The 28,000-nt window shown below is 41.0% G+C and overlaps 1 protein-coding gene and 1 long non-coding RNA gene across 3 annotated transcripts; one reads left to right on the forward strand and one right to left on the reverse strand.

Moving 5' to 3' along the window:
* Positions 1-4: 4 nt before the first annotated feature.
* LOC135111190 (uncharacterized) lies at positions 5-27,999 on the reverse strand. The gene is made up of 5 exons (XM_064024273.1): positions 26,489-27,999; positions 11,273-11,401; positions 6,732-6,924; positions 2,751-2,910; positions 5-1,543 (listed from the first exon to the last, which is right to left on the reverse strand). Exons 1-5 carry the CDS (start codon positions 26,964-26,966, stop codon positions 1,433-1,435), a joined length of 1,071 nt encoding a protein of 356 aa, XP_063880343.1. The 5' UTR covers positions 26,967-27,999; the 3' UTR covers positions 5-1,432.
* On the forward strand, positions 2,426-14,502 carry LOC135111191 (uncharacterized). Of its 2 annotated transcripts, none has more exons than XR_010273608.1 (3): positions 2,426-2,583; positions 10,793-10,952; positions 14,433-14,502. It is a non-coding gene; the product is annotated as an uncharacterized LOC135111191 (long non-coding RNA). The 2 variants fall into 2 exon arrangements; XR_010273607.1 differs by lacking the exon at positions 14,433-14,502 and adding an exon at positions 13,302-13,588.
* Position 28,000: the final 1 nt, after the last annotated feature.

Below are 28,000 nucleotides of genomic sequence, written 5' to 3' on the forward strand. Positions count from 1 at the left end.
AGTATTGCTGTGTGTGTGTGTGTGTGTGTGTGTGTGTGTGTGTGTGTGTGTGTGTGTGTGTGTGTGTCAGTCATCCTATCCTGTAACAAAACTACAAAATAAGCTCAAACCAAGCCATGTTTGAACAGCTAGGAACTTTAAAATGTGGTGCCTGTTTGTATCTCAAGTCATACTGACCCCAGCTGCTCTGTCTCTCAACATGTCACCAATGATAAGAATTTAATAATGGAAGGATGAGTTCACCAGCTAAGAGATTATTTTTTAATTATGTTTCAATAATAATAATAATAAATTTATTGGTCAAGGATCTAGCACAAGGGAAATTGCTAGTTCCCAATGTAGGACTGAAATTCTCACTAGATGCAAAGTTTGTCAACATATTCTGTTCACTGATGGTTTGGGTGAGTTTTCAAATACCTAGATAAACTTGTTAGTCACATTGTTAACTGTATGCAGAAGTTGAGTCAACAAGCCAATGGGAAATACTCAATAATCTTGATGTTATTTGGGGCTCAGCCTTGGTCCTTTTCTCACAGTGCATACCATTTCTCAATTGGAACAAAGCCAGTCAGGTTTTAATTTGTTGATCCATATTAGACTACAAGCATATTATTTTGTTTCAATAGAGAATTATATAATTTCCAATTATGTTCTTGGATGCAAGATTGAAAAAAAACTGGTGCTTGTTGTATGGGTTTATAATGTTACTTTGTTTTTTTTAAAGTATTGCTAGTCTTGTACATGACTTAAAAGGATATTTTGTCATCTTCAACCTTCCACTACTAGACTCTGTCTTGGTGATAATTAAAATTTTGTGCAAAAAATTTGAAATCATCTGTGAAGTACTTTACAATTAATATCTGAAAATTTCCTACAAAAATATAGCAAAATACATTTCTTCTCTTGATATAAGAGATCATGAAAACCAACAAGAAATTGCTAAAAACTTCTGCCAGCAGGTACCTGAAGCTATGACTCCTGTACTTACTGAATACAAGTGTTTTCTAGTCTAATAACCTTATGTAAAAAACCTTCCTGAGTTGGAAGTTCTCTAATGATTAAATCTTTACCTGAGATTTGAGCAATGGCTCTGTATGACACTGAATGAGGAGCCATAGTTACAAGGTTTACAGACTTAAGAATATGAAGTAGCAACAGAATCTAAATTGATTCCTTGAGTTCTCAGAAATTTCCAAATCATTCCCTCTTTGGCATGTGTAGTTGCCTCACATCTCTCATACAGAAGATTGCTGTTACATAAGAACTTTTCAGGAATTTAAGTTTTTACCTTAATGGAACAAAACATTAGATCAGTTTATGGAAAATTCAAATTGCAGATTAAAAGGAAAAACAAAAATAAACATTCATTTGGAATATTGCAAAAAATATTAAAAATATAGAGGTGAAGAACAACTTGGGTCAGTAACTTAAGCTACAGTTTGAGTACTAGTTCTGATAGTATTTGGTTGTAATTGTGTTCCACATTCAGGGAGGGCAGGGAGATGGTTCTGTCACCATCACGCAGGTTCACCATCTCCAGCACCTGGAAGTAAAGCATACATACAAATGCTGCACATGCGGCATCCAGCTGCATAATGGGCTGAGCAACATTTTGAAAATTAGACTGGCCCATCACTTTTCACATTCTTCCACTAACTTACAAAACCATAATGTACTCACAGTGTACCCCACAATGAAAATTATATATATATATATATATATATATATATATATATATATATATATATATATATATATATATATATATATATATATATATATATATATATATATATATATATATATCTATCTTTTTATTATTTATTTTTTTATTTTTTTTATTTTATTTATTTATTTATTTTTTGCCTTACAGCAAAGTACAATGATATGTTTTTTCTTTATCTTTAACTTTTCATTTATTGTTTATTCACATTCATGTTACTGATCAGTGTCATGTCTTTCTCCTAACCATAAAGCAAATTTACTGCAAGTTGTGAACGTAATGTGAAATCCTTCAGTAATCGCAGAGTAATAGGAGAGATTTAACTTCTCACCATTTTTTATCTCAATTAGGAAGTTTAGATGTACAAAATCTAAAAAATAACTCGTGATTGTTCATGACGAACAAGCCAGCAGTTCATTACTGGATAATTTAGTTTTCCCTTACGAGTAACTCGAACCACCATACACTGCTCTATTACAGTGTGTGGGTTTGAGTGTGTGTGTGTGTGTGTGTGTGTATATATATATATATATATATATATATATATATATATATATATATATATATATATATATATATATATATATATATATATATAGTGTTTTCACCACTGAATGATGATTGAGTCATATATTCGTGTTTCATTATTGAGTCGAGCCAGCGACGAAGCTGTGTGAGGTTATCACTGTAGTTTACAAGAAGGCACCTGCCTGCTTATAGCTCCCGTCACAGGAGGCTTGCCTCTTTTTTAGTGAGCTTTGATAATTAATCCTATACAGTTGTACATTAGTGAAATAACCATAGAGAGCTCCACTCAGAATTGCGTGTGTCCCCGCTGGATCTTCCACAGCCACCACAAAGTATGTACCAATATTATTTATTGAACAAAGGTCCTTGTCGTATACACAACGCTGGGGTTTTATATTTCGGATTAAACCGCACATTATTTATTTGTATTTTGTTGTGACGACAGCTGATCAACGCAAGTTACTGTATGATTCCCAGATATGAATAACTGTGCACTCACCTGGGGCCCTTGGCGGATACCAAGCGGGGTAGACGAGCCTGAGGACACGGGAGTCTTATCAGGAAGGAGTGGCAGGATGGATTCCGTGACGGTGCTTACCAGACACGGGTCGTCATCCCGCAGCACTCTTGGCAGCACTGTAGAGGGAGGCTTCCGGGGCCTGTAATGAGGAACTGAATAATTTCTTTGCTAAAGTTTTATCCTCTGAACACTTGAGAAACAAGCAGGTTCCCGTTATTTTTTTTTTTTTTTTATTTATTTATTTATTTATTTATTTTTTTTTTGGCATCATTCCACACAGCCCGGGCATCTGCGTGCCTTCATTTCGTATTTGTTGTATGATTGTTATGGAGCTGTTGTGAAAGAAAATCACCACCTTTATCCTCGACTGTCGATATTTATTGTACATTTCCACAGCTCTGTACGACTAACTATTTTTTCATGCTATTTATCAGTGGTCTTAGTGGACCTCTACATCCTCTTCATTCCGGTGCTGATCGCTGCCTTATGGTTTGAAATATCGTTATGAGATGCCCCTTCCAGCGAGAACTGAATAACTTTATAACGCATAAAACTCCACATACCTTCACAATTTCTAAATGGAATAGAAAGGATTTTGGAATTTTCAGTGCTTCAGAATTCAGTTCCTCAAGCTATCTAGTTACAACTGTGAAAACAAACACACTTCCTCTCTCCCAGTCACAGTACTGGCGTCCGTTAAAACGCCGAGCATTCTCAGACTATTGACCATTTTACATATATAAATTTCGTGCTGCATTATCTTCCGTAGAATTAGGTGGCCTGTATTTTCTACACAACATGTGTTCTCTCCTAGATGTTGACTATAGACAAGGTCCATAGCAAAATACATGTGGCCATACTTATGTGGCTTGTCTTGAGTGAGGCGATGAAATAACTGTCTGCTATCTCTCAGTCCGCCGCAGTGGTGCATCTGTGCTTTCTCCTGTTGTATTTTTAATGGTTGCTGACCTTTCGAGCATTCTAGCTGCATTTCTCTCCTCCCACACCCTTCCGCGGTCACTGTATGCGACTTCCTGCTTCTCTACACTATTATCCACCATTCGAATATGAACTAAGCCATGATCTTCAAATGTTCATTCCTTTCACTGAAAACTCTTCTATATTCTGCCTTATTTTGTTCTTCCACTCGGTGAAATCTTTGAAGAAAGGATATTACTACACCACATCTTTCAGGACCCTTATTGTTGTCTGCATTCTCTCTTAATCCCCTTCTCACCCCCCTTTTTTTTGTAATAGGTCTTTCATGTTGCATCAGGCAATCATTAGAAGTGGGAGTCATTTCTTTAATGGCATGAAAGATGAAGTGTAATGGGAAAACTGGAAGAAAAAAAGTAAATAAATAAAAACGTCATTGAACAAATATGGCTTAATTCTAAGCAGAAATATGAAGCGATATGAACAGTAGAGTGTGGCACAGGTTTCTATAACACATTATGACGTTAATGTGAGTGCTGGCGACATGGTGCGTTTTTGATAAGCAAGAAAAATACCGGATTGGAACGAAAATAAAATTGATGCCGGGATAGAATCGGGACAGATCCGTGGAGAGAGAGAGAGAGAGAGAGAGAGAGAGAGAGAGAGAGAGAGAGAGAGAGAGAGAGAGAGAGAGAAATGGAGTATCATGGCGGCCGAGGCTCTGCGAATTTATTGTCTCCTTGCAAATATAGATCCCGCGGCAATTGTCAGGTAGTAGCAGCCGCCGCCACACCAGCAGCTGACCTTGCAAAGCATAATCGATGCCGGTAAATGTCACGGTGGCCTTGCGGTTCCTGGAGGTACTGGTGAAGATTGACGCACGGACCTCCCCCATGTGTCTGGCACACTGAGCGGCAGGAAGCCAACAGACGGATAAGAATCGGGGAACTAACAATGAAGTCAATGTTGCACGCAATCTTGAGATGAAAAATCTGCACACATAAATATATTTCAAAGATAAAACGGTATTTTCATGCCCGAAAGATGAGAGGAAATAAATGTATGGTGAATGAAGACATGTAGAAGCAAGCGTCACCTGCTAAACACTCCAAGCAACAACCTTCTGAGCAACAGGCAGCGCTGTGCATCCAACCCACCACAGGGCATTGTGATAGTGATGGTTACTGATTAGTTTTTTTACTGTACATAAACGCCTTCTGTAGCTGATTTCCACAACTTGTACTTATCACCAATCACTCTCACCATTCACCATCACTTGAAACTTTCTATTGATCAGCGTCAAGGGTACAGTGCTGTAATTCTCTGTGTGTGTGTGTGTGTGTGTGTGTGTGTGTGTGTATAGTCTTTCAGTTTAGGCTTGATAAAGGAAAGTCACTATTTTTTTTAAATTTCAGTACCAGATTCAATAACATTGCAGGTCTTTATTAGCGTCCCTATCCTTTCAGCTCCGTTGCAGGTTTAAGGAAGACACGTTTTGTTACACGTGCGTACATTTTACCGCCGAATAGCATAAATCGAAGGAAAAAAATGTACAACGCATGGCAAATAAGACATGACTAGCTTCTTAGAGAGAGAGAGAGAGAGAGAGAGAGAGAGAGAGAGAGAGAGAGAGAGAGAGAGAGAGAGAGAGAGAGTCAGTCAGTCTAGACAGCCTTGCTTATTCGCTGAAATCGACATAAGTGACAAATTTTTACTCCGTTGAAAAATTAGCGTCTCGTTTAAGGACACGAAACACAGCTCAAATTGAAGGCACAAGGCGAAGAATAGAGAAGGATGGATACAGTAATGTTGTGGAACGCTTGACGGAATGACTGGTATTGCTGTGCCGGCGTGTAGTGCCCTGAGTCATGCGTGTTCTGTGTGTGATTCACGGTAAGGCTGCGCGCCCGCCCCTGGTATCCCCGTGCATCACCAGTGACTCATCCCCCAACATCTGCAACATTTTCTAGAACTTCATAGCATTCTTTAACTACTTAGCTTCTTTCTGTCTTGGAGAGAATACTTCCTGTACTTCGTATACATCTTCTCCCGACGCAGGAGCTGAAGGTGTAACTCTTACGTGAAGATATCGCGTGGCCTTTTCATGTCGTCATACAAATGGACATCCTTGAGGAAGGTCCATTAAATAAAGCATGTTACCGATAGGTTCCGGGCAAGCCAGTGGTTTCTGGGACGACGTGAATATCTTACCGCGTAGCAAAATAAATGTCAAACACCACAGTGAGCGAATAATATGCTAAGCCACGCCTACGAAATGAAAGATTTTTACTTCTGATTACCAGATTACATACTTACTTGGAGTTGTTAAGTGAGCTCGTTGAAAAAATGAAATGTCTCACAGCTTGAAGGCAAGCCATTTGTTCTTGATTAGAAAGAATTTGAACACAGCGCTCAAAGTGGTTACGGAATCAAAGTCTTCTGGCGTGCGATGATACAAATAAGAATTGTTTACACAGCCTTAGCGGCGTGGTTCAGATCTGACGGGTGGAAAATTAGTCCAGAGTTAGGAAGAGGCTCCGGCAGTCCTGTAGCAATGTAAGAGCAGTTGGTAATTTAGAGAGAAAACTGCATATGTTATGAAATATAATTATAAAGGTGGGACCCCAAAGCATTAAGGGGCGATGCAACAGATCTGGAAATGAATGAACACTAACACACACCTCATGACAACACATGTCTCCCCATCGCCATCCTTCAGTTTTATCAATTCCCGTCACTCCTCCCAACATTATCAACACTCATCACTGGCCATCGTCCCGTCATTCCCTGTCACCAATAATCGCACCCCACCACTCTTGCCTTATTATTCCTCATCACAACCCCGCTTAACAGCTCACCACACCACTTTACTATATATATAAAGAGAGAGAGAGAGAGAGAGAGAGAGAGAGAGAGAGAGAGAGAGAGAGAGAGAGAGAGAGAGAGAGAGAGAGAGAGAGGCATACATTCTCAAGCATTCTCTCACACGTCCGCCTGTCCCAGTGCTAGCAGAGACGGACTCACCTCCCCCTCCGCACCACTGCCACCCGCTTCTTGTCTCCCTGCTCCACGGAGTCGAAGAGTCTGGACAGCAGATCTGGGTTGCATACTTTGATGGACCTCAGCTCTGCCTCCTTTTCCGCCTTGGCAGGCTCCCCTCGTGCCTGCTCCGCGGTGGCCACTCGGTCCTCTTCAGGCGGTGTGACTGGACGGATCTCTGCGAAAAGTATGTCACTGGATGAAAACTTTTAACTAATCATTCAATTTAGTCATTACAAAAAAAAAAAGATTAATGCTATACCTTGTTACTGAGATATAGGGAATACGTGTCTTCATATTCCCTGCGTGTGGTGTACAATGAAGATGAACATGAATAACACGCGAGGGAAAAAGATGAAAGGTATTAGAGCTGCGGGATGAGATGCAGAGATAAGAGTGCTCAAGAGTGGGCAAGACTGGAACAAGTAGTAGAATTTTTTGAGGGAGAGAGATAGAGAGATTACTGGCAAGAGTGTAAATGACGGTAGGTCCTGGTAGGATCTTAGAGACCTGGAAATATATGAGTAGTTTGTTAGGATAGACATAAATAGCGAGAATGATGTATAGGAACTGAAATAGAGGGATGAAGAGAAGGATAAAAGAACGTAGTTTCATTAGCTTGATAAATCCCATGGCATCACAACTGCAGGGGATTAGAAGCACAGGCGACAGGAGTGGATATGAATCGGAGAGAGCCAGAATGAGACAGAATGAGGTGGGTTTAGGGAATGAAATCGAAGCAATGAACTAAAGAATACAGTCATACAGAAAGGTGACAGGTGTGGACAGGAATCGGGGTGAGCCAGAATAAGTCCGAATGAGGTGGGTTTAGGAAATGTAGACGAAGCATGAACTAAAGACTTTAATACAGCATAACATAGTCACAAAGAAAGGCGACAGGCGTGGGCAGGGATCAGAGTGAGTTAGAATGAGACAGAATGAGGTGGGTTTAAGGAACTGACGCGGAAATCGTTATGAAAAAGCAAGGAGTAAAAAACTTCAAGGAAATCCAGTTAAAACCCTTATTGGAATTAGAAGTACGGCAGTGGTACGTGTGGCATTTAAAATTTACAACTTATTGGCGGTTTCCATAAAGATTTTCGTTACGCCGCTCGCCACAGAGGAGCTATAAATAGAGGCGGTCACGCAGACAGATAATCCTTTTGAACCTCGCTGTGAGCATCAAAAGTAGTCGATGTTCACTTTTTCCTTGTGTGACGGCGATATAGACATAGACTGACAGATAGACAGATAGACACAAAAAATACAATACTTGCATATAATAGAGGAAGATGCATGCGTGATGTTTGTTTGAATGAAAGGCTGTTTTATTTCCTCTTTGTTTCTAATATACTTGTTTGGTTTTCGTTTCATTTGATTTATCTATTATTTCTTTACAACTGATTATTTTATAATCTTATCCACTTTATTATTTATTTTATTTTATTATCATTATTATTATTATTATTATTATTATTATTATTATTATTATTATTATTATTATTGTTATTATCACTATACTTTTATTTGATTTTGTCCTTTTCTATTTTGTTTTGTTTTATTTTACACGTTTATCTAATCTTTCTTCCACACACACACACACACACACACACACACACACACACACACACACACACACACACACACACACACACACACAGACAGAGAGAGAGAGAGAGAGAGAAGGATGGAATTGAACACGGGTGGTTACTGAAGTCCACGAGCCTTTGAATGGCGAGGAAGAGAGATTCAGTCCCTCTCGAGGTGCTATTTGTGGTCCTTAACAAACAGTAAGCCCCTTGGACACCACCAGACTGAAGGAGATGGGTATCTATTCATAGCAGAGTATCGGTGGCGCTTAATGACCAACAATACAGCTGTCAAACGGATCCGCGTATTGCCAAGTGAATTTACAGGAACACTAATGCTTCTCACGCTCCGTCCTGCACGCCTCGACCTAACGGCAAAGTCCTGGGCGTCCGTCACTACTTCTCAATGTCACGGTCGTTGCCCATCACGTCACACCATTCTCTTCCCGACACTTATTATCCCATATCTGCCTTTCTCTATAAAAATAAATTACGGCGCGTCTCTTCAACATTATTTTCTTTAAAAGTATTATTAATCTCACATCTCTATAAGTGTTTCTCAACCTTGGGGTATTAGAGAAGCTGAAATCAGTTTTCGAGTTGGTGTGAAATGCTGCATGTACGAGTATGGCGGTACAGCGTCAGTGTTCCTCAAAAAGCGGTACAAAAGTTTCAAAGCAACATTTTCCAACAGTAGTGTACTTTTGATAAACTTTTGCCTTTTCTCAACTGTTAATGTATTTTATCATAGGAAGAACACTGAGGTTAGTGCTACTGCCTACAGTACTGGCATTCTCGATGTTTAATTTCTGAAGAATGAAGAAGATAAAAGACCAACCAGAACTCCACTTGTTATTCTTGTGGTAGCGTTGTAACCGTAGCCTGTGTAACCAGATAGCTGGACTGCCTACCCCTGACTACAAAGGGTATTCGGTCATGAAAAGGTTAAGAAGTGCTGCTCCACAATCACCTTCCCCGTCATTCAGTAATGCAACATATAATGGACTCACAAGGGCTCATCCGGAGTGATACTGTCTTTTAGGAGCAGACAGAGAAGTTGATCCCTCTTTGCCTCTAAGCTATTAAATTATTACTATAGTCGCAATATATTTTCATTGTAATTGGATGCTTTATTCGTAGCTTCCCTCTCTCCTGTAGCAAGTGGGACAGTCTTGCAGCAGCACACTCAGTAGTTAGTTAATTAAATTTGGAGAATACTGCCGCCGTATCCTCGCTCATCGTGAAAAGTTGAAAAGCTGCGGTGATTAGGACTAAGAATCCTCCTCTTTATTTCAACTGTTGCTGCTGTTTATGGTGATGATAGGATGATGTTGGTAGTATTCATGACGACGGGAAATCAGTCAGTTTTGTGTAATCTTTATCAATATTTTAATTTATTTAAAAGGGATGTGACACCGATATTTTTCAGACTTGACTCTTCCCCCCCACACAGTTAGTCACTTTATTGACAAAGTATTTTTTTTTTTTTTTGGTGTGTGTGTGTGTGTGTGTGTGTGTGTGTGTGTGTGTGTGTGTTTTCATGCGGTGCAAAATACAGAAGAATTCAAAACTAAACACGAAAGCATTGTATACTAATTATTTATCCAAAGCACTACTAACACACACACACACACACACACACACACACACACACACACACACACACACACACACACACACACCGAGGGTTTACATAAGCAGACAGCGGCACAGCAGGCGAGCTTCATGAAGGTCAGTGACCCAGCCCGTGCAGGACGCCCATCGACCACACACTTACTTGTTACTCGGAAAAGATTATATCCTACCATTTTACGTTTTTTTGTCTTTCTTTTCCGCCACTAACAAAGCAACACGTAAGACTCCTATCCGTCCTAACACTTTTAGTATACAAAGGAGTTGTTGAAATCTCCTCCATAATTATGTTGCCGCTCAGTATTTCCAATATTTTAGGAGAGACTGAGGCCACACTAGTCTTGTTTGTGGGATGTCCGTAGATATTACTGATTTCACGGAACAAGTTGATATGGAGATGTGTGGTTGTTTATACCAGTGCGTGTTGTATGCTTGTGTTCTCTTATCTATGTGTGCTGGTGGGGACACTCTTGATTTTCTCCTGACGGTAATACTTGGCGAGTCCGTCTGTCGCGTGTCGCTGCTGATAACCTGTGTAAGTCGATCCTTCTATTCGTACTCAGTAGTGGTTGATCTTTTTGTATGTACCCTTAGTAGTTACCTTTGCCCTCATCTTTTATGGTACAGGTTGCCTTAGTTTTCTCAGACACATTGTATCATTCCTCATCTGGCCTCTGTTTATATAAGATTTTAAAGTAGCAATTTTGATATCCGCTTTACTCTTCTACTGCTGTATCCATTTTCTTCCTTACTATTTATTACATGTGCGTGTGTGTCGCAAGGGAACTTGTAAAATACATCGACACATGCCATGTTTACTTCCAGTCAGCGCCCGGTGTGTCAATAAGTGAGTGGGTGTCGCGACAACTGGTGCAGGTGTGCCGGGCCTGGGTGGAGGTCAAGGTCAATGTTTGGTGCCACCGCAGACTGAGGCGGGAAAGTGTTGCTCAAAGACGGCGATTGGGTCCCGGCAAGGCAAGGCAAGGTAAGGCGTTCGATATATGAATTAATAAGAGTGTGTGTGTGCGTGTGTGTGTATGTGTATAAAGGTGCTTGGCAAAGGGCTTGTATCTCCCCCTCTTCCCACTCTCCCTAAAAGAAAATGAGTGGAGAGAGGTTGAATAAATTTGTCAAGGAGTTAAGGATTCCATCACTTCTACAAAATAAAAGTTTCGATCTGTAATTAATGGTAAACAGACTGTAGGGAAGTGATGTATACCATTGCATTTCACCACGATCTCTAAAAGTGTATTGAAACTAATTGATTCCACGTTACCGTCCTCTGAGTTTTTCCTCGAAACTAACCGAACATGTCGCTGGAATCCTTGCCGAGGATGAGGGGCGGCAGAGTGGAGCAGGAGGGGGGCAGATTGTTCTTATTGGGCTGAAGCCAGAAGCTCTGAGGGAAGGCACGCATCTTCATCGGCAGCGGATCTGTTGGGGAGAAGAACATGATTGAATGACTCATCCTAAGAAATGATAGTTACTTAAGGCTTGAGTAGTGTGTGTGTGTGTGTGTGTGTGTGTGTGTGTGTGTGTGGGTGGGTGTGCTTTTCTCTCATTACGTGTTGGAATTGTGAGTGTGAAATATAGAAAGAAGGAAGAGCATAATGATGAAAAAAATAAAATAAAATAAAATAAAATAATAATAAACATTAACGGGCAAGATAGCGGGGAGAACAAAAAGTGTTGCCATCTGGAAACCAAGGCGTCATTACAGCGCAGTAGACCCACAGTTCCGGCGAACCGTACCCTTGAGGAACTCGGATTAACGACGCCTTTATCATCACTCTATATCTAATGATGTTTCGGCGAAGAAGTCGATGTAAATGTCTTATTCAGCTTTCTTCCTTCGTTACGACATGTTGGTGTTGGTCAGTGGTGTATGAACGATAACAGCACCAACAACAACCAATCGCGTCGTTATGTCCGAACAAAACAACAGACCTTAACCTATTCACTGGAATTTGGCACATCTTTCCTTATCCACTAACCACTCTGGGACATTTGTTCTCGCTCTACAGTCACCTCCAAACATTATACGGACTAGAAATTATAAAACCTATTCTTTTCATCCCCTTCTTTCTTGCAGGTGTTTATAAAGATTTGGTACGTTAGTTTTAGTGCTGTAAATTGTTACATATCGCAGCGGAAACGTAAACAGACAGAAAGTTGACTTACTGAACGTCCAGGCAAACTTGACCTTAATTCCTGGTCTTCTCAATAGATAGAAACGTCCTTGGTGGCAACAAAAACAAATCAGCATTAGCAACGACAGTAGCAACAACAAAACATTAAGCACGATCAGATACGAAAATCACTACTTTCCATGTTCGCTCATTGTGTCCAGGGTCTCGAGTCATTACCCCTTGTTCATTTCTTCCTTGGATCCATTTTAACTCACTGCGTGGCGTTGTCTGTTACTTCCTGCTGGAGATGGCGTGATTTAAACAAATTTGTTGTTATCACAAAATATCAACTGAAAACTGTAATTGAGGAGGCAGGGCAAGGCTGGTTCGCGGTGTTCCCTCAGGCCTTTCACTTCCTGCCGCAAACCTACACGTGCCGAGTACATACTGTTTATCGCGATCATTGAGGCTTTCAGAAACACGAGAAGGCCTTTATGAACATGAACTTTTAGAAACATTCATATCGCTTCGTGATTTTTATTTCACAGAACGAGTACGTTTTCCGACTGAAAATTGAATACTGAGCTGTTCCTGACCTTGGGATCAGAGAAGCGTGTTGTCGACACAGCATTTTGACGCACGACAGCTCGCCTGGGTCGCCACTCTCCCCGTAAGGCGAGGCGGCACGTTAGTGAAGTGTCCTTGTAACAATTTTGTAGGATTTGAAACTCCTGAACATTATTTTGTACATGAGGAAGACCAAGTGTGTTCGAAGACGAGTAAACACTTTTTCTCTTTATATGAGTTAAACATTTCATATAAACCCTAATTCTTGTTGAGATTAATAATATATCTTCAAAAATACATTCCATATAAAAAAATTACATTCCATATCCCCGCAGACACACTCACATTTATCTTTACATCACTTCTTTCCACAACTACTTAGACTTTTCACCTCGGCATCATTTTCGTCACATTCCTTCAGACTCCGGAGAGAGAGCTGTATGCGAATCACAACTTGCCCATTTACAGAGGTCACTTCAGAGAGGTAGCGTCCTTTACCGAGTATAATGCGAGGGCTGCAGTATGGAACATCTCAATACGCGGGTTTAGTCCAGGAACTCAAGAGCTCCTATATCTTAATCATGTAACATGTGTAGTAGCAACTGAACTTTCTTGTCTTAATCGTTTATTATTTACAGGTCAAATAGTCAGAAGGTTAGGAGACCACAGTTCTAAGAAGTTTGATAGGTCACCTATACTGGCCAAAGGCGATGCCACACACTCGCCTCCTTGGGATGAAGAGGAACAAGCAGCAATTTTTTTTAGTGCTTTACTTTCCTCTGTCACATTTTACGGACAGTATAGCCAGACCGACCATTATATCTTGCCTTTGAAGTAGACAGAGCATCGTCCATTGTTGAGCTTTCATTGTACCTCGGCCAATAAAAGAACCTGAATTTTTAAACATAGCCAGAACCCTGATGGAAACATTAAACATTAAAGCAGCTAAGCAATCCTGTATTTTTTCAGGGCTCTCCTCCAAGAAGTTCTTTCATTCCCAATCATGCACCAAGTTACCTGAAAAATGTCGATATAATGTTGACAACGGCTAGGCTTTGCTTTTTCCAGTGTGCAAGTAGCCTATAGAGATAAGAATTGGCATTTTGTAAGAACGTGTTGAAATCGCAAAGGAAAATGCTAACTGAAATCGCTGGTGTCAAAATGGTATCTATTAGGCCACTCGACACTGGTCTGTAAAATCATTGTACTTCTATGGAAAAAGTATTGTGTTGAGCGTGAACAAACATCATCGCACTGTACATAACAACTTACAGGTATCGACCAATGAACAAAGAGGATAAGAAATTTAGGGAAGGAAGCATAAGGTGCGGAGTTGCAGCATGAGGCAAAAGTACGTTAGGATGTGTGATCTTAAATAACCAAACTAATAAATTTTCATTGTTTAACGAGACAAACTATATAAGATTTTCTGTAAAGGTCAAAGTATTTTTTTTTTTTATCTTTCCTTGCCTGATGTAGATATAACACTTATTGCCCTCTGATGAGACTTAAATCTTGCTACAGTCGCGTCATTGAATAAATTACCACTTGCTAACTGTCTCATGTCAAGTATGCCAATTTCAGGAATCATACTGTCATCTACCAGCTTCCTAATTCTCAAGACCTTCGTTTCCTTTCAAGTAATAGTTCCAGAGTTATCACCTCAAAAAATCGTTACTAGCTATTTTATCATTCTATTTGTTTCGCTGCACTCTCATAATTTCTCATGCAGTCTTTTCATTTGTCTTCTGAATTTATGTCCCTCGCAGCAGTCTTCGCCCACCACCCAGTCTTGCCTCCAGTGAACGCCATTGTTCATGACTCACAACCCTAAGGAAGGTGAGTTTTCACTGTCCTTCACTTCACTGTCCTTGCCTTGCGATGTAATTAATCTCACTCCATTGCTTCTTTTTTTTTTTCCATCATTCTTCACTAATTTCTTAATTGATAACATCCATTTGAATGTTTTAAACTAAATTTTGGAATAGAGGATATTACAATATACTGTTTTATGCTTGCACGAAGAAAATATATCTGAATGTATTGATGTAAGATGAGTACAGGCAAGTGTTGATATCTCGGTGCGGAAACAGAGAACGGGAGCCGGTGCAATGGCTGGGGAGTGCACGCCGCGCCACCTGCGTGTCTCAATGGACAGGTGGGGGCGGAGGGGAGCGGCTGGAGCAGGGGGAGGTTGACCTAAAACTCAGCATTCCCCATTGACTAAAAACAACATCATGCCGACTTGAATGAGTCAATGGAGGATGCGCAGTGGTGGTGCGCAATGCCTTTGATGCGGCGTCACGCAGTCTCACGCCGCTTCTTTTCCCTGCCATGCGGTATGTCAGAATGAAATATCGATGGATGAATACAAGTGTGTCTGCCAATGTTCAGCTTCAAAGGGCCGGAAATCGTAGCTGTGTAGATATTTGTCACTGAAAATTACCTCATATTCCGAACTTATTCCAGTGTTGGCACTTGGACAAGATATCATCGGGAATACTTATACAGACTTAATACATGCATTTAAGCAGTTCTACATTTTTTTTTTTTTTTTTTTTTGTATATTTAGTTCGATGTGTCATGCAGTAAATAGGCATTCTTTTACACACGAAATATACCATTACGTGGAATTTATCAATATTATGAACGAAAATACAAGACCTATCCTTGTGTACCTGAGTTATAATAGTACACAACTCCTCCGTCTCAACCTTGATATTTGGAAGCGAGTTTTCTTAAATTCAGTTGTGTGAATGCATTACTACATGTACTCGGCTACAGGGACGCAAGGAGTACATAAGTGAGGTAGTTCCAGGCAAGTTGTTTGGTGTCAATAGGCAAGCGCGCCGGAATGAGTTGTGTGTGATGTGTACAGTTAGTTCCGGTCACGTGCAATTTAAGAGTGTGCAAAAGGTTGGTTCAGTTTCAGGATCAGTGCAGCTTAAGCATCGTATAGCTTAAAAATCCATGTAATCTAAAACCAAGTGAAGTTTAAAAGCCCGTACAGTTTAAAGTTCCGTACAACCTTCCTGATTTAAAGAGGCGTTCAGTTTAAAGGTCGTGAAGTTTCCTCGGTTTAAAGATCCCGTGTAGTTTTAAGTCCCTTGCAGTTTAAAGACTCGTGGGGTTTAAAGAACTGGCTCGACATTAGATCGCCATTAGTGTAGTTTAAGGGACCATGCTGTTTAAAGGCCCGTGCACTTTTTTATACCACGAGTCTTGGATCTGACGTTGGTATCTCAGGCATCCAATAACTGTTCTGCTCATAAGAATCCTTCATGAAGAACTAACGAAGATGTAATCAATCTTAGCAGTCTTAATTTGCAATGAATCTAAGATCTATAGAAACAAGAGCCTAGAATTTTTATCATGCAGCTGAAAAGAGAGAACCATGGAACACACACGCACAAACACACACACACACACACACACACACACACACACACACACACACACACACACACACACACACACACACACACATAGACACACTTTATCCTGTCTTAGTTAAAAAATTCTTTCTTTTTGGCAGCTATGAGTCATTTTGCTGGTGAGAGCATTGCCCCGCTAGATGAACATACCGAACCCGTCAACCTCCAATGGCAGGGGAGGAATTATTCACATACTCTATACTTTGCAACGCTTTCTACGACAAATTCAGGATATTAATTTGGCTGGTAGATTCCAATGTCGTGGTGGTTCCTTCAGATTAGGACACGATCAGGAAGTGTCCTACAAAACGAAATGTCACTCAGCAAATTTTGATGTGGTCTGCGTTCAGGGTGAGGGAGGTGTAGCTATGGCGCTACATTCTCCCCTGCAGTGTGACGCGTTCACCCCTCGTCAGCAAAATAAAGAACTTACGTTACGTCGCGAGGAGTGATGGATAAGATATGATCAGTCTGTACTGTGTGAGCGATGCCTCCCATCCAAGGCCTGCATTAAATAAGCGGCTTTCAAGTTGGAACTGCATTATATAAGCAGCTTCTACTCTCCGACCGGCTTTCACATAGTTATATAAGAAGCCTACAGCGTTACGTAAGCCACAACACTGTTAGCGAGTGGAAATCTTCAGGGCCTAGTGACTAAAAGGGTGAGAAGAAATGAACTGGCATTTATTATGAAAACTATCTTACGTGGTCATAAGAAACAAACTTTTGAGAACATTCACTAGGAATCATTCGAGAAATAAACTATTTTTGCCTGCTGATACAGTCTAAGAGATCCACTGAAGGTTTCGCTAAAACACTAAAGATTCATGTAAACTCTCTCACTGCAAAATCGAATCTCAGAGTGCTGGATGGAGTCAGATATTATAACAGAGAGAGACCCTAGAAAGAAGGAAAAAAGTCTCCATAATCCAGCAAACCTGATGAAGCCAAATAAGGGAAGCACGATCGATTCCCACGTGACATGAGGGTAAGGATGTGCACTAACTAGACATGACTTTCCCATCAGACACGACGTGGTATGGCAGACAGGGGTGGCTGCTGTCCAGACTGTTTTGTTGTATAGGTCAGTAAGGGTTCCCTGCCTGTCTATAAGAGTATGGCTATTTTTTTTTTTTTTTTTTTTTGAAAGGTCGACTCCACACTGACGTAAACCAAATGTGGCGTTCGATATCACATGGAGAGGAGGAAGCAAGTGTGAAAGAAGTTGATAACCTTTAAAATCACTTTCTACTCCTCTATGATCTGTCATCATTTAGAGAACACGTGGTCTTCCTTCAGTATAGCTTGTTGAAATAGCAAGAGGCTACAATGATGGGATAAGTTTGGTATAACTTCACCAACATCTCGTATTTCCAAAGAACAGTAAGGAATCATGCTAAAACATAAACTTTATTTTGTAGTCACTCGAATTGAAGAGTTACATATCGGATTGTGACCAGAGAAGTGTGATTTTGCTGTTAGAGAATGTGATATTGCCGAGATGTGCATTAAAGAACATTAATGTAACAATTTTTAGAGAAAGGAAGAATGTTGTACCTCTGTCACCCAAGGCGTCAAAGTTCAGAAAACGGCCTGCCTCTGGGATCGAATGACGCATGGGGGGGACGCCAGTGAACGCCATCTCCCCTTCACCACCATATCCACTGCTGGCTTCAGGGACGGGACAGGGGTAAGGATGAGCATCTCTGCCATTTGATGAACGTATCTCCACATACAGAACATAATAGTACTGACAAAGAATTTAGTAAAGTATAAGAAATTCTTATGAACCTCTCCGGGTAGGCTTTCCACCTCGCCAGTAGTCTGCGCGGCGAAAGGTCGTTGTGTTGACATTATCGACTCCATCCCTTTCGACGTTCGATTGCTGTAGCCTGCCCACGCCCGTCCCGCTTCCACAGAACAAGGAGAGGTATCGCTGTCTCGCAACCTCTTGTAGGTGCGGCATGACTTTATTGTTGCGGCGCCATAACTTAATCAATACTAATTCCAAGAAGCATTCCATTCAGTGCCATCATGTGTGGGATGATGAGAGGGACCGCCCACTATGATGGACTATGCTGATGCTCCACACTTTAGCCACTGACATGAAAGCCATTGATAGATGCAGCCGTGGCTATCAGACCCTTAGCTTCATCATTATTTCAACAGAGCGACCGCCAAGTGTGTGTCATTACCGGATTCTTAACCTTCCCTTATGTTCCTGTGCTCATGGGTTCATATTACGAGTACGTGTTTCAAAATAGATGTTTGTAGTAGTATTTTTCTTTTCGATGACCGGAAAACTGAATAATAATGCTAGTGTTAACTGATATCTTCCCTCTTTCATCTTTTATACGGAATTCTCTGCCTGTTTCTATTTAATTTTCTCTGCGCTTCAGGAGTAGAGATTGAAGGCAACTTCGGAGCTAATTTTTCAACATTTTTAGATTTTTTTTATCATATTTATTTATTTATCTTTTTTTTCTATGGGAGAGGCAGGTGGGCGCTTTTATTTATCTATTTTTTTTTCCAAGAGCCAATTTTCTTCACACGTATATAAAAAAAAAAAAAACTAATAATCTCAAGAAAGTTGACGGAGATGTGTGGTAATTAAAGGATCAGTAGCTGGGTATTTGCTTGGTTTAATACTCAGTCATAATTACGAAAAATAATCTGCGAGCCTGCCATTTCCGCATCAGAAACGCGCAGCCTGTACTGGGGCACGCGAGGTTGTGCGTAAGAAGCTCGTGATTACTCGCATTTTACAAGGGTCTCTTCAGCAATAATTAGATAATATGTGCTTTGGTTAAGCGAAGACTGTCGACAAGGCTCCTTCCGATGAACTGATGAAATGTGAAGTAATTTGGTCTCTTTGGTGATGTTGCAGGTCGGCATTGATTTGGGTCACTTTAATACAAGTTTTCTGTGGCAAGAAAATGACACATGAAGGACTTGCGCCTCTATTCGCAAGATTACATAAATGGAAAAGACATCATTAATTTCCGATCATATAAGTACAGAAATTAGAAGCCCTGGAGTAAAAAGTGCAGAGAGAAACTATAAAAAGAAAGACAAAGATCAAGGCTGATGGCGTAACTGATTCAATTTTGGGATTTCTTAGCAGTCTTTATTTATATTTTTCCTCTTTTTATTTTATAATGAAAATGAAAGATTGCAATGTATTCTTTAGTTTATATACGCTTTGCAAGTCTGTGCTTCCCATCCACTTAGTGACCGCCGTCTCTCGAAGCTAAGAACAACCCAAGAGTCATGATAGAAAACCCTAAGCCACGTAATTACGCAAAAATATTGCTTAATTTGAAGAACCATCTTGAGAAAACCTTCATCGAAATTGGCAGTATTATTCAAATTAAAAATAACATCACATCGTTTCTTATGATTTTTCAAGGCATAGTGTCACTGTGTCGTTGGCAATCTTAATTTATTTTTTTTTTAAGTCATTACCTCATTTTGCAGTTATTAGATTATATCATTATGAAAAACATAAGATGGCTTGTAGTTCTGTGTCCCTCTTGCGTCATGGCTCCGCCTCGCTAAATATAGATCCACCAGTTACCAGGAAATGCAAGCGTTTAATGTGAAGTGTTGTTTAGTGTTTAGTATAATAACAAAGGAAACACAGGAGGCGCATAAGGTAATTTGCAGCAGTTAAGTGAGCAGTTGCCGACACTAATGTAGCGCCTGACGACTAACTGCCTTACGATGATTACCTTTGAAGTATTAGTGTTGAAAATAACATAGGTGTTTCTTATACTGAGGAAAATATACATAGATAGACAGACAGACAGACAGACAAATAGATAGATAGATAGATAGATAGATATACATTGTGTGTGTGTGTGTGTGTGTGTGTGTGTAGCTTTTCACCGCTTCAGTTGTTTAATTTTATCACTCGATTGCGGTATCAAGTACTAATAAATTTCAAACTCCCCCCTCTTCTCTCTCTCTCTCTCTCTCTCTCTCTCTCTCTCTCTCTCTGAATAACCATGAATCCACAACTGGTATTGTTGGTTCCAGGCGACATAAATACATTGTTGTATTTGGTAAAGTAAACCTAAGGAATTCAATAAGAGAGCAGACACACTTGAGAGTCACGAGTCATGTAAAACTTCATGGCAATCTAAATCGTAAAACTTTCTCTGAGTTCCTGAGAAGTAGAAAAGTTCAGCCTAGCAATGCGAGCTACCACAAAGTTACTACTGATGGTTCTGTCGCGTCATGTCTGCTTGACCGTCGAGGGGAAATGTTTCAGGGGAATAACTAAAAATGTGATGGGCAGCTTCATTACCATTGGTTTTTAATTTACTTATCAAGTTACGGAAAAGCTCCACTCCATTGTCATAGTTTGATGAACACTTCCTGAAGGGGTAATGCCCGCCTTGCCTCGGCCACGGATGGGTTGGGTTTTGTGGAAGACTTTATGAACGAGTCCTCCACACTGAACCACTTCCTTTGGATGGAATTTGTATGGCGACTGTTGATCCAGCAATCAGCGAAACTATGTACATGTTTTAAGGCCAAACTTAGGTCATGGTAAGGATGAAGGCCAGGAAAGACATGGAAAATATGCTAATGATGAGATAATGAAAGCTGGTGTGTGATGACGCTTACCTACCGAAGCAGCAGGCATAGACGGCTCTTAGTCATAGAGAAATTAGTCTACTTTGAGGTGATGTGACGTTAGACGGCAAACATACATTTATTGGCAACTTGAAAGAGAGAGAGAGAGAGAGAGAGAGAGAGAGAGAGAGAGAGAGAGAGAGAGAGAGAGAGAGAGAGAGAGTATATGAACAAAAGCACAATGCAACCTGTCAACGGGGAAACACACTGACTTGTGCGTGACGCGTCTCGTATTTCTTTGTTTGTTTTTCTTTGTAAATCTCGCGGCACTGAACCATCGCTTACACAGGATATTAGTTCCAGTTTGTGTATCTGCAATCAGGAGAGCGTAAGTACCGTCATGACCAAATTATAAAGGCAAGTTTTTCAAGGTAAATTTTGTTACTGAAATAGTTTACATCACAAGACCTTCCTGGGATACTGTGATGTTTGTTGTTGTTGTTGTTGTTGGGAAGAGGCATTCAGACTTTTCCACACTATAATGACCTCCACGAATGCACACTGTTCAGTTCTTTAAATCATAACAAGAAGTATCAATGCTTTAGGCAGAAGACATTTCATTTTGCCGCAATGTTTGACCAGGCCTATGACATTCACGGTACTGATACACCGATTCCCTGATTCCCTGATTGACTCATTCGTTAGTTCAAGAAGTAAAAAGAAAAAAAAAATCACCTAGGCCTATTGGGATCTTACGGTGAATTTGGGCAAGCCTAGTCGGTGTTTTGTTTACTCATCTATTAACTTATATGTTTGTTTTACTTGTTTCTTTAGTTCCTTATATCGATTTATCATAAAGGAGTAAAAATTATAGCACATATGACATTTAAATTTATTAAAAACATAGTGATTTCATTCATTTCCGTGTTGTACCTTTCCTCCGAGGCCTTCCCTTCACGACCACCACCAGCCAGCGTGCAAGGGACAGCTGACTGGGTCGTGCGCAGCTTGCTTCGATCCCACGTCGATTCTTAACTCGTAGATTCTTAGCTGGGACCTGTTTCGCGGCTCAGGCAGTACCAAGGTCACACGAAGACAGCGGCAACATCGACAGCTTTATTTTTGTTACTTAATGTGCCACTAGTTGCCACGTCCCAGAGAAAGAGAGGGAGAGGGTGGAGGGGTCGTATGAAGTCAGTGGCCATCCGTGCCAGTAGTACATGAACAACCTGCTGATTGTCATGACGTTCACTGAAGTTTAATCTTACTTATTCTGACAACAAACAGCCCGCTTCCTTAGAATTCGAACGGTCAAAGCATAAAATTTGTAGCAGATGCAACAAGTTCTGTACTTATGGTGTCCTCGCCATGCCTGCTGCTGGGCCTGTAGCTGCCGGCATTGCAATCAATATATTGGAGAATTAGGGAGCGTGTCACTGATGGAAGCCTTGTTCCACCTCCTGGTGTGCTGCCCTCACCACTTACCACACTTGAGGGAATGGTTTGCACGTTTTAATCACACACACACACACACACACACACACACACACACACACACACACACACACACACACACGAACTTTCGTACCCTCTCTTGTTAATTTCCCGCATTTTAACTCAATCTTATATAAACTTTGGTAGGATTATAAATGTCTGTTTCCTCAAGATTTGTCTTTAAGAATTATGCTGCTAATTTGACTTGTCCTCACTTGTCTATGGATTGACGTGGATACTAAATGATTTCAATGCACGACGCTCAACTGACCGAGCGGCAGCGTGGTCCAGGGGGCGGAGCGACGGCGAAACTCCATTGATTGATTGAGAGAGTGTGTCTTCCGGATCCCAATACATCACAGCCTCGGGGTTGCCGTGGCTCAGCGTCCCCGCGGGATACTTTGTCTTCCCCCGTGGACCTTCTTTATTGCCTTTATTTATCATTCTCTCCTTATGAATACTGTAGGTCTTTCGCATATGGCGTGCAGTGTGCCATGTAACGGCCTCTTCTTCCATATCAATCTTATTCTTTCTCTGTCATACAAGTTTTACATCAACCTTTTACATTGAGTGACCTACTTTTTGTTTTACCTACAGGCTACAGCCCAGCTAGCGTATATTTTACATTAGTTGGTCTTCGTCTCCGGAATAATACTGAAATGCTTCTCATAAATTACACGATCCGGATATATAGCTTCATTTCTTTTCTCTTAGGCAATTGTTATGGTGACGAGTGGGCAGAGAATCAAAGCTAGTAAGAGCCAGATGGGGTTTGGAATTGTTAGTAAGCAAGGTTTCAAAGTCCGTAAGAGTTCAATGGAAGCTCTGTGCGTGAGGGTGGTTGAGCTGCCGTTTGGAACAGCTAGTAATGAGATTCTGATAACCACAGTCATCGGCCGTTATCGTTATCTGTATCTTCATTTCCATCACGATCATTTCCACTATCAACGCCACCTTCATCCTCTGTGACATAACTTGCATCACCACCATTGTCACTACATCCACCACCACCACCACCAAAAATAACAACAATAACAACAACAGTAACAACCACTCGAAGCACCACTCCCGTTATCCTTACCACCAGAAACCACCACCACCACTACCACCACCACCACCGCCACCACCACCCAGTAATGCCACATGCCCTGCCATCAGAGCTGTTCAGTATCTTATATTATCGCAGGCAATGTATATCCTTACGAGCCACAGATAACTATTCTATCTTCTACGTAACGAGTTATGACAATAATTATTCTTAGCCGACTGCCGCATAATACTTGTACATTTAGGCATGAGGCGAAATTCAACGGGAATGGAAGAAGAAGGATGAAAGACAGCAGCTAATTTTTGGATTACTTAAGACAAAACAGTTGAGAGATTTAGGGATATTCTGAGTTTTGCTGAAGGCAGTACTTGGAACTTGAAACATGCCTCTTACATGTACGGGAGCAAATTACATTGAAAATTGTATGTATTGGAAGGTACTTGATGTGAAACTCTATAGTGGCGTATCACAGGTTTAACGAACAAAGTAAATCATTGGACTGTGTTATCAATGTCGACAAAATTATGCCGACAGCTCTTACCATTTTTCTTTAAACATTGCTGAAGACTGCATCAGATCCTCTCTTGTCTTGTTTTCGTCATCTCTGTCACCTTGTCCATCATATAAATCCACGTGGTTCTCCGAGTGATTGGGAATATATGCTTTCCCTGCGATGTTTTCTTTATTTTTCACACAGGCATGTAGACAGATCTTTGCATTGGCAGCCACGTGTATCAAAGAATTTATTCATGCTTCCCTCGAATCGTAAGGGTTCTGTGGCCACTAGCCTTGCTTTGATGGATGAAAACCTGCCTTCTTCCATCAATTGAACGACATTCTTCACATTCTTGATTGGCTGTAATGGAATGTCAGTGCATGAGATTCCATAGCGCAGTGAGTTTTTGGGGGAATTCAGGAGGGATTGACTGTGCTCTTATTTTCCTTTAAAAAGCGATATCTTTCACTTTGTATATGGGGTTGGAAATTTAGGAGGAGGTTTGATAATGACCAGCCAAAGACAATGACACAGACGAAGGACTAACACGAAAGCAATTGGCATTCCTCAGCAAGTTCAAGGAGTATAGCTTGGGCTCCTGCCACGTAGCTGCAGCACAGTTCAATAAATACTGCACAGGAGGACCACGAAAGAATGCAGAAATGCGAGTAACATTATGATTCTAAGGGACATTCTAAGGGCCACATTGGGAAAATAATAACATAGGCTAATGACGCAATGTAAATGGTCTAGGCCTTAAGGACGAGTCTCTGTAGCGAATCAGGTGATGTGTCAATATCTGGATCACTGAGACTAATGAAACTTTACATAATTCTTCAAGATCTGATGGTGGACAATGAATTTTACAGTTGAGATTCTTCCAAAGGGATAGCATCTTTTTTAGCTTTCGAATGTCGCAAGTCAAAAGAAGCTCACACAGTCACCAGAATCATGTGAGATATACAACATACTCATTTGCCGAACGTCCGTTAGGATTTTAGCAAATAGTGAAAACTGAGTGTAGGTTTCTGCCGAATCATTTAAAAATGTGATTCAAGTTTCTGTGTCAAAGGGTGAAATATATGACAGAAGTTTCTGTCAAATAATGAAAAAATAAGAACCGGCTTTGTCAAATATTTAAAAACTGTGACTCAAATTTCTGTGAAGTGATGGAAAAAAAAAAAAGGTTATGCTAAATAATGAAAAATGTGATTCAGGTTCCTGCTGAATGACAATCGTGGATTCAAGGTCGATGGCAAATGAGCAGGTTGTGTCCTGGTGTACAAAACGCAACAGACAACTCTGGATCAAACCGATTCAAACTATGACGAAGTATCAGAACAAATATAATGAGTAATATCACAACCTTCAAACTTCTGGGTCTATTTGAGGAAAACGTTGAGGCTTAAATAAGAGTGAACGGGTCTTTCACTCCCCAAAAAATTAAGCTATACGTGACTATGATAGATACATAAGGTAGGATAATGAAGACCAATATACAGTGCGCTACCACCTGACAATATTGTTGTTGTGAACCCGAGGTATGGTAATGATTACGTAATATCGATATATTATGAATGATTTGAAAGTATAGAAGGTATATACTTGTTCATTATGTTATATATTTTATCCGTACGGTGTTGTGTGGATAAGATGACATCCTACCCTGAAAGAGTGGACTGAAATACTATGCTGTGTTAAAAAAGATGCAGAAAAGTTAATGCAGGGGCTCATTAAGTTTTCATTGAACCCTGCACTTCACACTTGCATGCACCTCGCCAGCAGTGTTTACAGTCATGGCATCTAACGTCAAACTGCCAACTCCTCTAATTTACGAAGATTTATTGCAGAAATTACACTGTTCCGTATTACAACGACTCTTATTCATTACGTACAAACTCTGAAATACGGAGGTGTTGCAGTGTTGAGGTGATAATTTTTGATTAATTGACCAACAAGACCTTTCCGACACCCAGCCAGGCCTATCGACCTTTCCCTAGCCACCGTGAACCAAGGCAGCACCTGGTACCGTGAACAAGGAGGCGGCAGTATTGCACGATGGACGGCATGGAACCCGCCAAGTGCCCAAGCCACCTCTTCCCCAGAGAATGAATAAAAACCCAAGGTCATCGCCAGGTATACTCCACACATGGCTCGAGTCTCAGAACCTCCTTTGTTGTTCAGGTCATGTCGACGTGGAATTACTGTTTTACTTTGTGTGTGTGTGTGTGTGTGTGTGTGTGTGTGTGTGTGTGTGTGTGTGTGTGTGTGTGTGTGTGTGTGTGTGTGTAGTGGGGAATCGCCTGTAACAGTATAGGATGCATAATTTCACTAGACTCTTTTGTTGGTATGGCCACAATTGGCTTTTCTTCTTTCAATATAACTTCGGTATTTTACAGAACATGGGTGTTTAATCTTATATTATTGTTACATTGTTTTTATTCCTATATCAACATTTCGCTTGTTCTTGTCGTCGTTTGTTATATCTTCCTTTTGTAATATATTATAGAAGGGACAAATTTTGGCAAAACTGGCATTATTAGTTATCGCGGCGTTTTATTGCGACCCTGACATCAAAAGGCAGAGGTTGTTATCTTGCTACATTACACTTTGCTAAGTAGTATTACGATACAAATATTTCATTGAGGTTTATTTCTTTGGCAATCAGAGTTGTGTCATTGGAGAGCGTTTCCTGTTGTTGTTGTTGTTGTTGTTGTTGTTGTTGTATTGGTGAAGGGCACACGATTACCATAAAAGAAGATCCTTACTCACCTTTCTTTAGCTTCGGCCTGACAGGATTCGGGGAAGGTGAGTCAGCTTCCGCGTTAGCATTCTCTGCCCGGGCCTCTGGAGTGTTGCTCTTTTTCTTCTTGCTGCCCTTGGACCCCAGAGAGCCCGTGGGTGACTGGAGGCCCGTGGGTTTGTGAAGGGAGGTTCTTATCGGCTGCCCTCCCGCTAAGTTTCCCCCTAGACTGACATTCACACTTGTCGGTGTGAACGCCGTGGACTTGGGAGGGGTGGCTCGAAACTCGTGAGCATGATGTTCAAATCCTGGCTTTCTAATGTATGCAGGCTCCGATGATGTGCTGGACGCTCCGGGAGAACTGACGCTCTCGTAGCCAAAGTCTTGGCCGTCAAATTCTGACACGGAGACGCGCCTGCCTGCAAACACATCCTCGCTTTCATCGTCCGCGTCCTCCTTCATGACTGGCGGAGGCGTGGGCGTGCGAGGCTTCCTTTTGGCACTCATTTTGACAGAAAGCTACAGGGCGACGCCCACGCCCATCACAGCAAAGGAAAAGATCACGGAACAGGTAGACCAAGTCCCTGACAAGTTGTGGACGGGAAGGCGTGTGTCTTAACTGAACACCGAGACTTGAGCTCGCTGATGTCCTCGTCGTCGTTGTTAGCGTTGTTGTTATTAATAGTGATGGTGGTGATATTGATGGCAGTGGTGGTGATGGTGGTGGTGCTGCTGCCGCCACTGCTGCTCACGTCCTTTCCGATCATGTTGATCTTGTATCGGGCATAGTGTGAGGAGCCCCCTCGATCATCAGGTCGGTGGTGTGGCCTTGGTGGGACGCCAGAAGTGGACGGACAAACTGTACCTTTCTAATTATTGTAAACATAAATCATGTGCTTTTCTTCTTTTTTATCTGTCAGGCAAGTTACTTTCACCACCGTTTTTTTTTCCCCGATATGTCGCAGTATACAGTGCGTGATGCGAAATATTGGTTTTATTCGTTTGTACTTGACCGCTAACTTTTAAACATCTACGATAATCCATTCAAATATATTACAACTTTCACATATAGTTCACATTATATAAAGAACCACGGAGACACTCCTCGTCACCCATCCCTCCAACTCCACAAACAAGGACTGGCGATACACACATCCACTTGGCGTTTGTTTACACGTTGCTAGGGTGGTTACCAGGCATGACGTCACGCGGTGTGCTGGCTGGTCCTGTCCCCTCCCCGCCCCTATCAGCAGGTGTTGATCGCTGGCGCCACAAACGTCAGTACCGCGCGCACAAACACAACGCAGGCTCATTATTCCTCCCAGGCGATGAACTCACCACGGAATATAATACATAAATTGAGAAGCAGGACAACGCTACCTGAAAAAAAATGAGGTACAGAAAGTTAAATTAAGTAAGGTTAGTAATTTTGTTAATGAAATATTGTGGTGTTTATTTTTACTCCTTCCGTGCGATGAATTAGGCATGAAGTTTTCAAGTATAAATCACCAATACGCTGCGTGACACTAATTGCTGATAGA

This window comes from Scylla paramamosain, chromosome 21 (genome assembly GCF_035594125.1).
Source record: "Scylla paramamosain isolate STU-SP2022 chromosome 21, ASM3559412v1, whole genome shotgun sequence".
Taxonomy (NCBI): Eukaryota; Metazoa; Arthropoda; class Malacostraca; order Decapoda; family Portunidae; genus Scylla; species Scylla paramamosain.

What these genes read in the sequence shown, in the direction of transcription:
- LOC135111190 (XM_064024273.1), bottom strand. Translation starts at nt 26,966, where the DNA reads ATGAGTGCCAAAAGGAAGCCTCGCACGCCCACGCCTCCGCCAGTCATG. An exon ending in CAGGCCGAAGCTAAAGAAAG is followed by an intron (nt 11,402 to 26,488) that starts GTGAGTAAGGAT and finishes TCTCCCCAACAG; the next exon opens with ATCCGCTGCCGATGAAGATG. An exon ending in GCAGTGGTGCGGAGGGGGAG is followed by an intron (nt 2,911 to 6,731) that starts GTGAGTCCGTCT and finishes TCCTCATTACAG; the next exon opens with GCCCCGGAAGCCTCCCTCTA.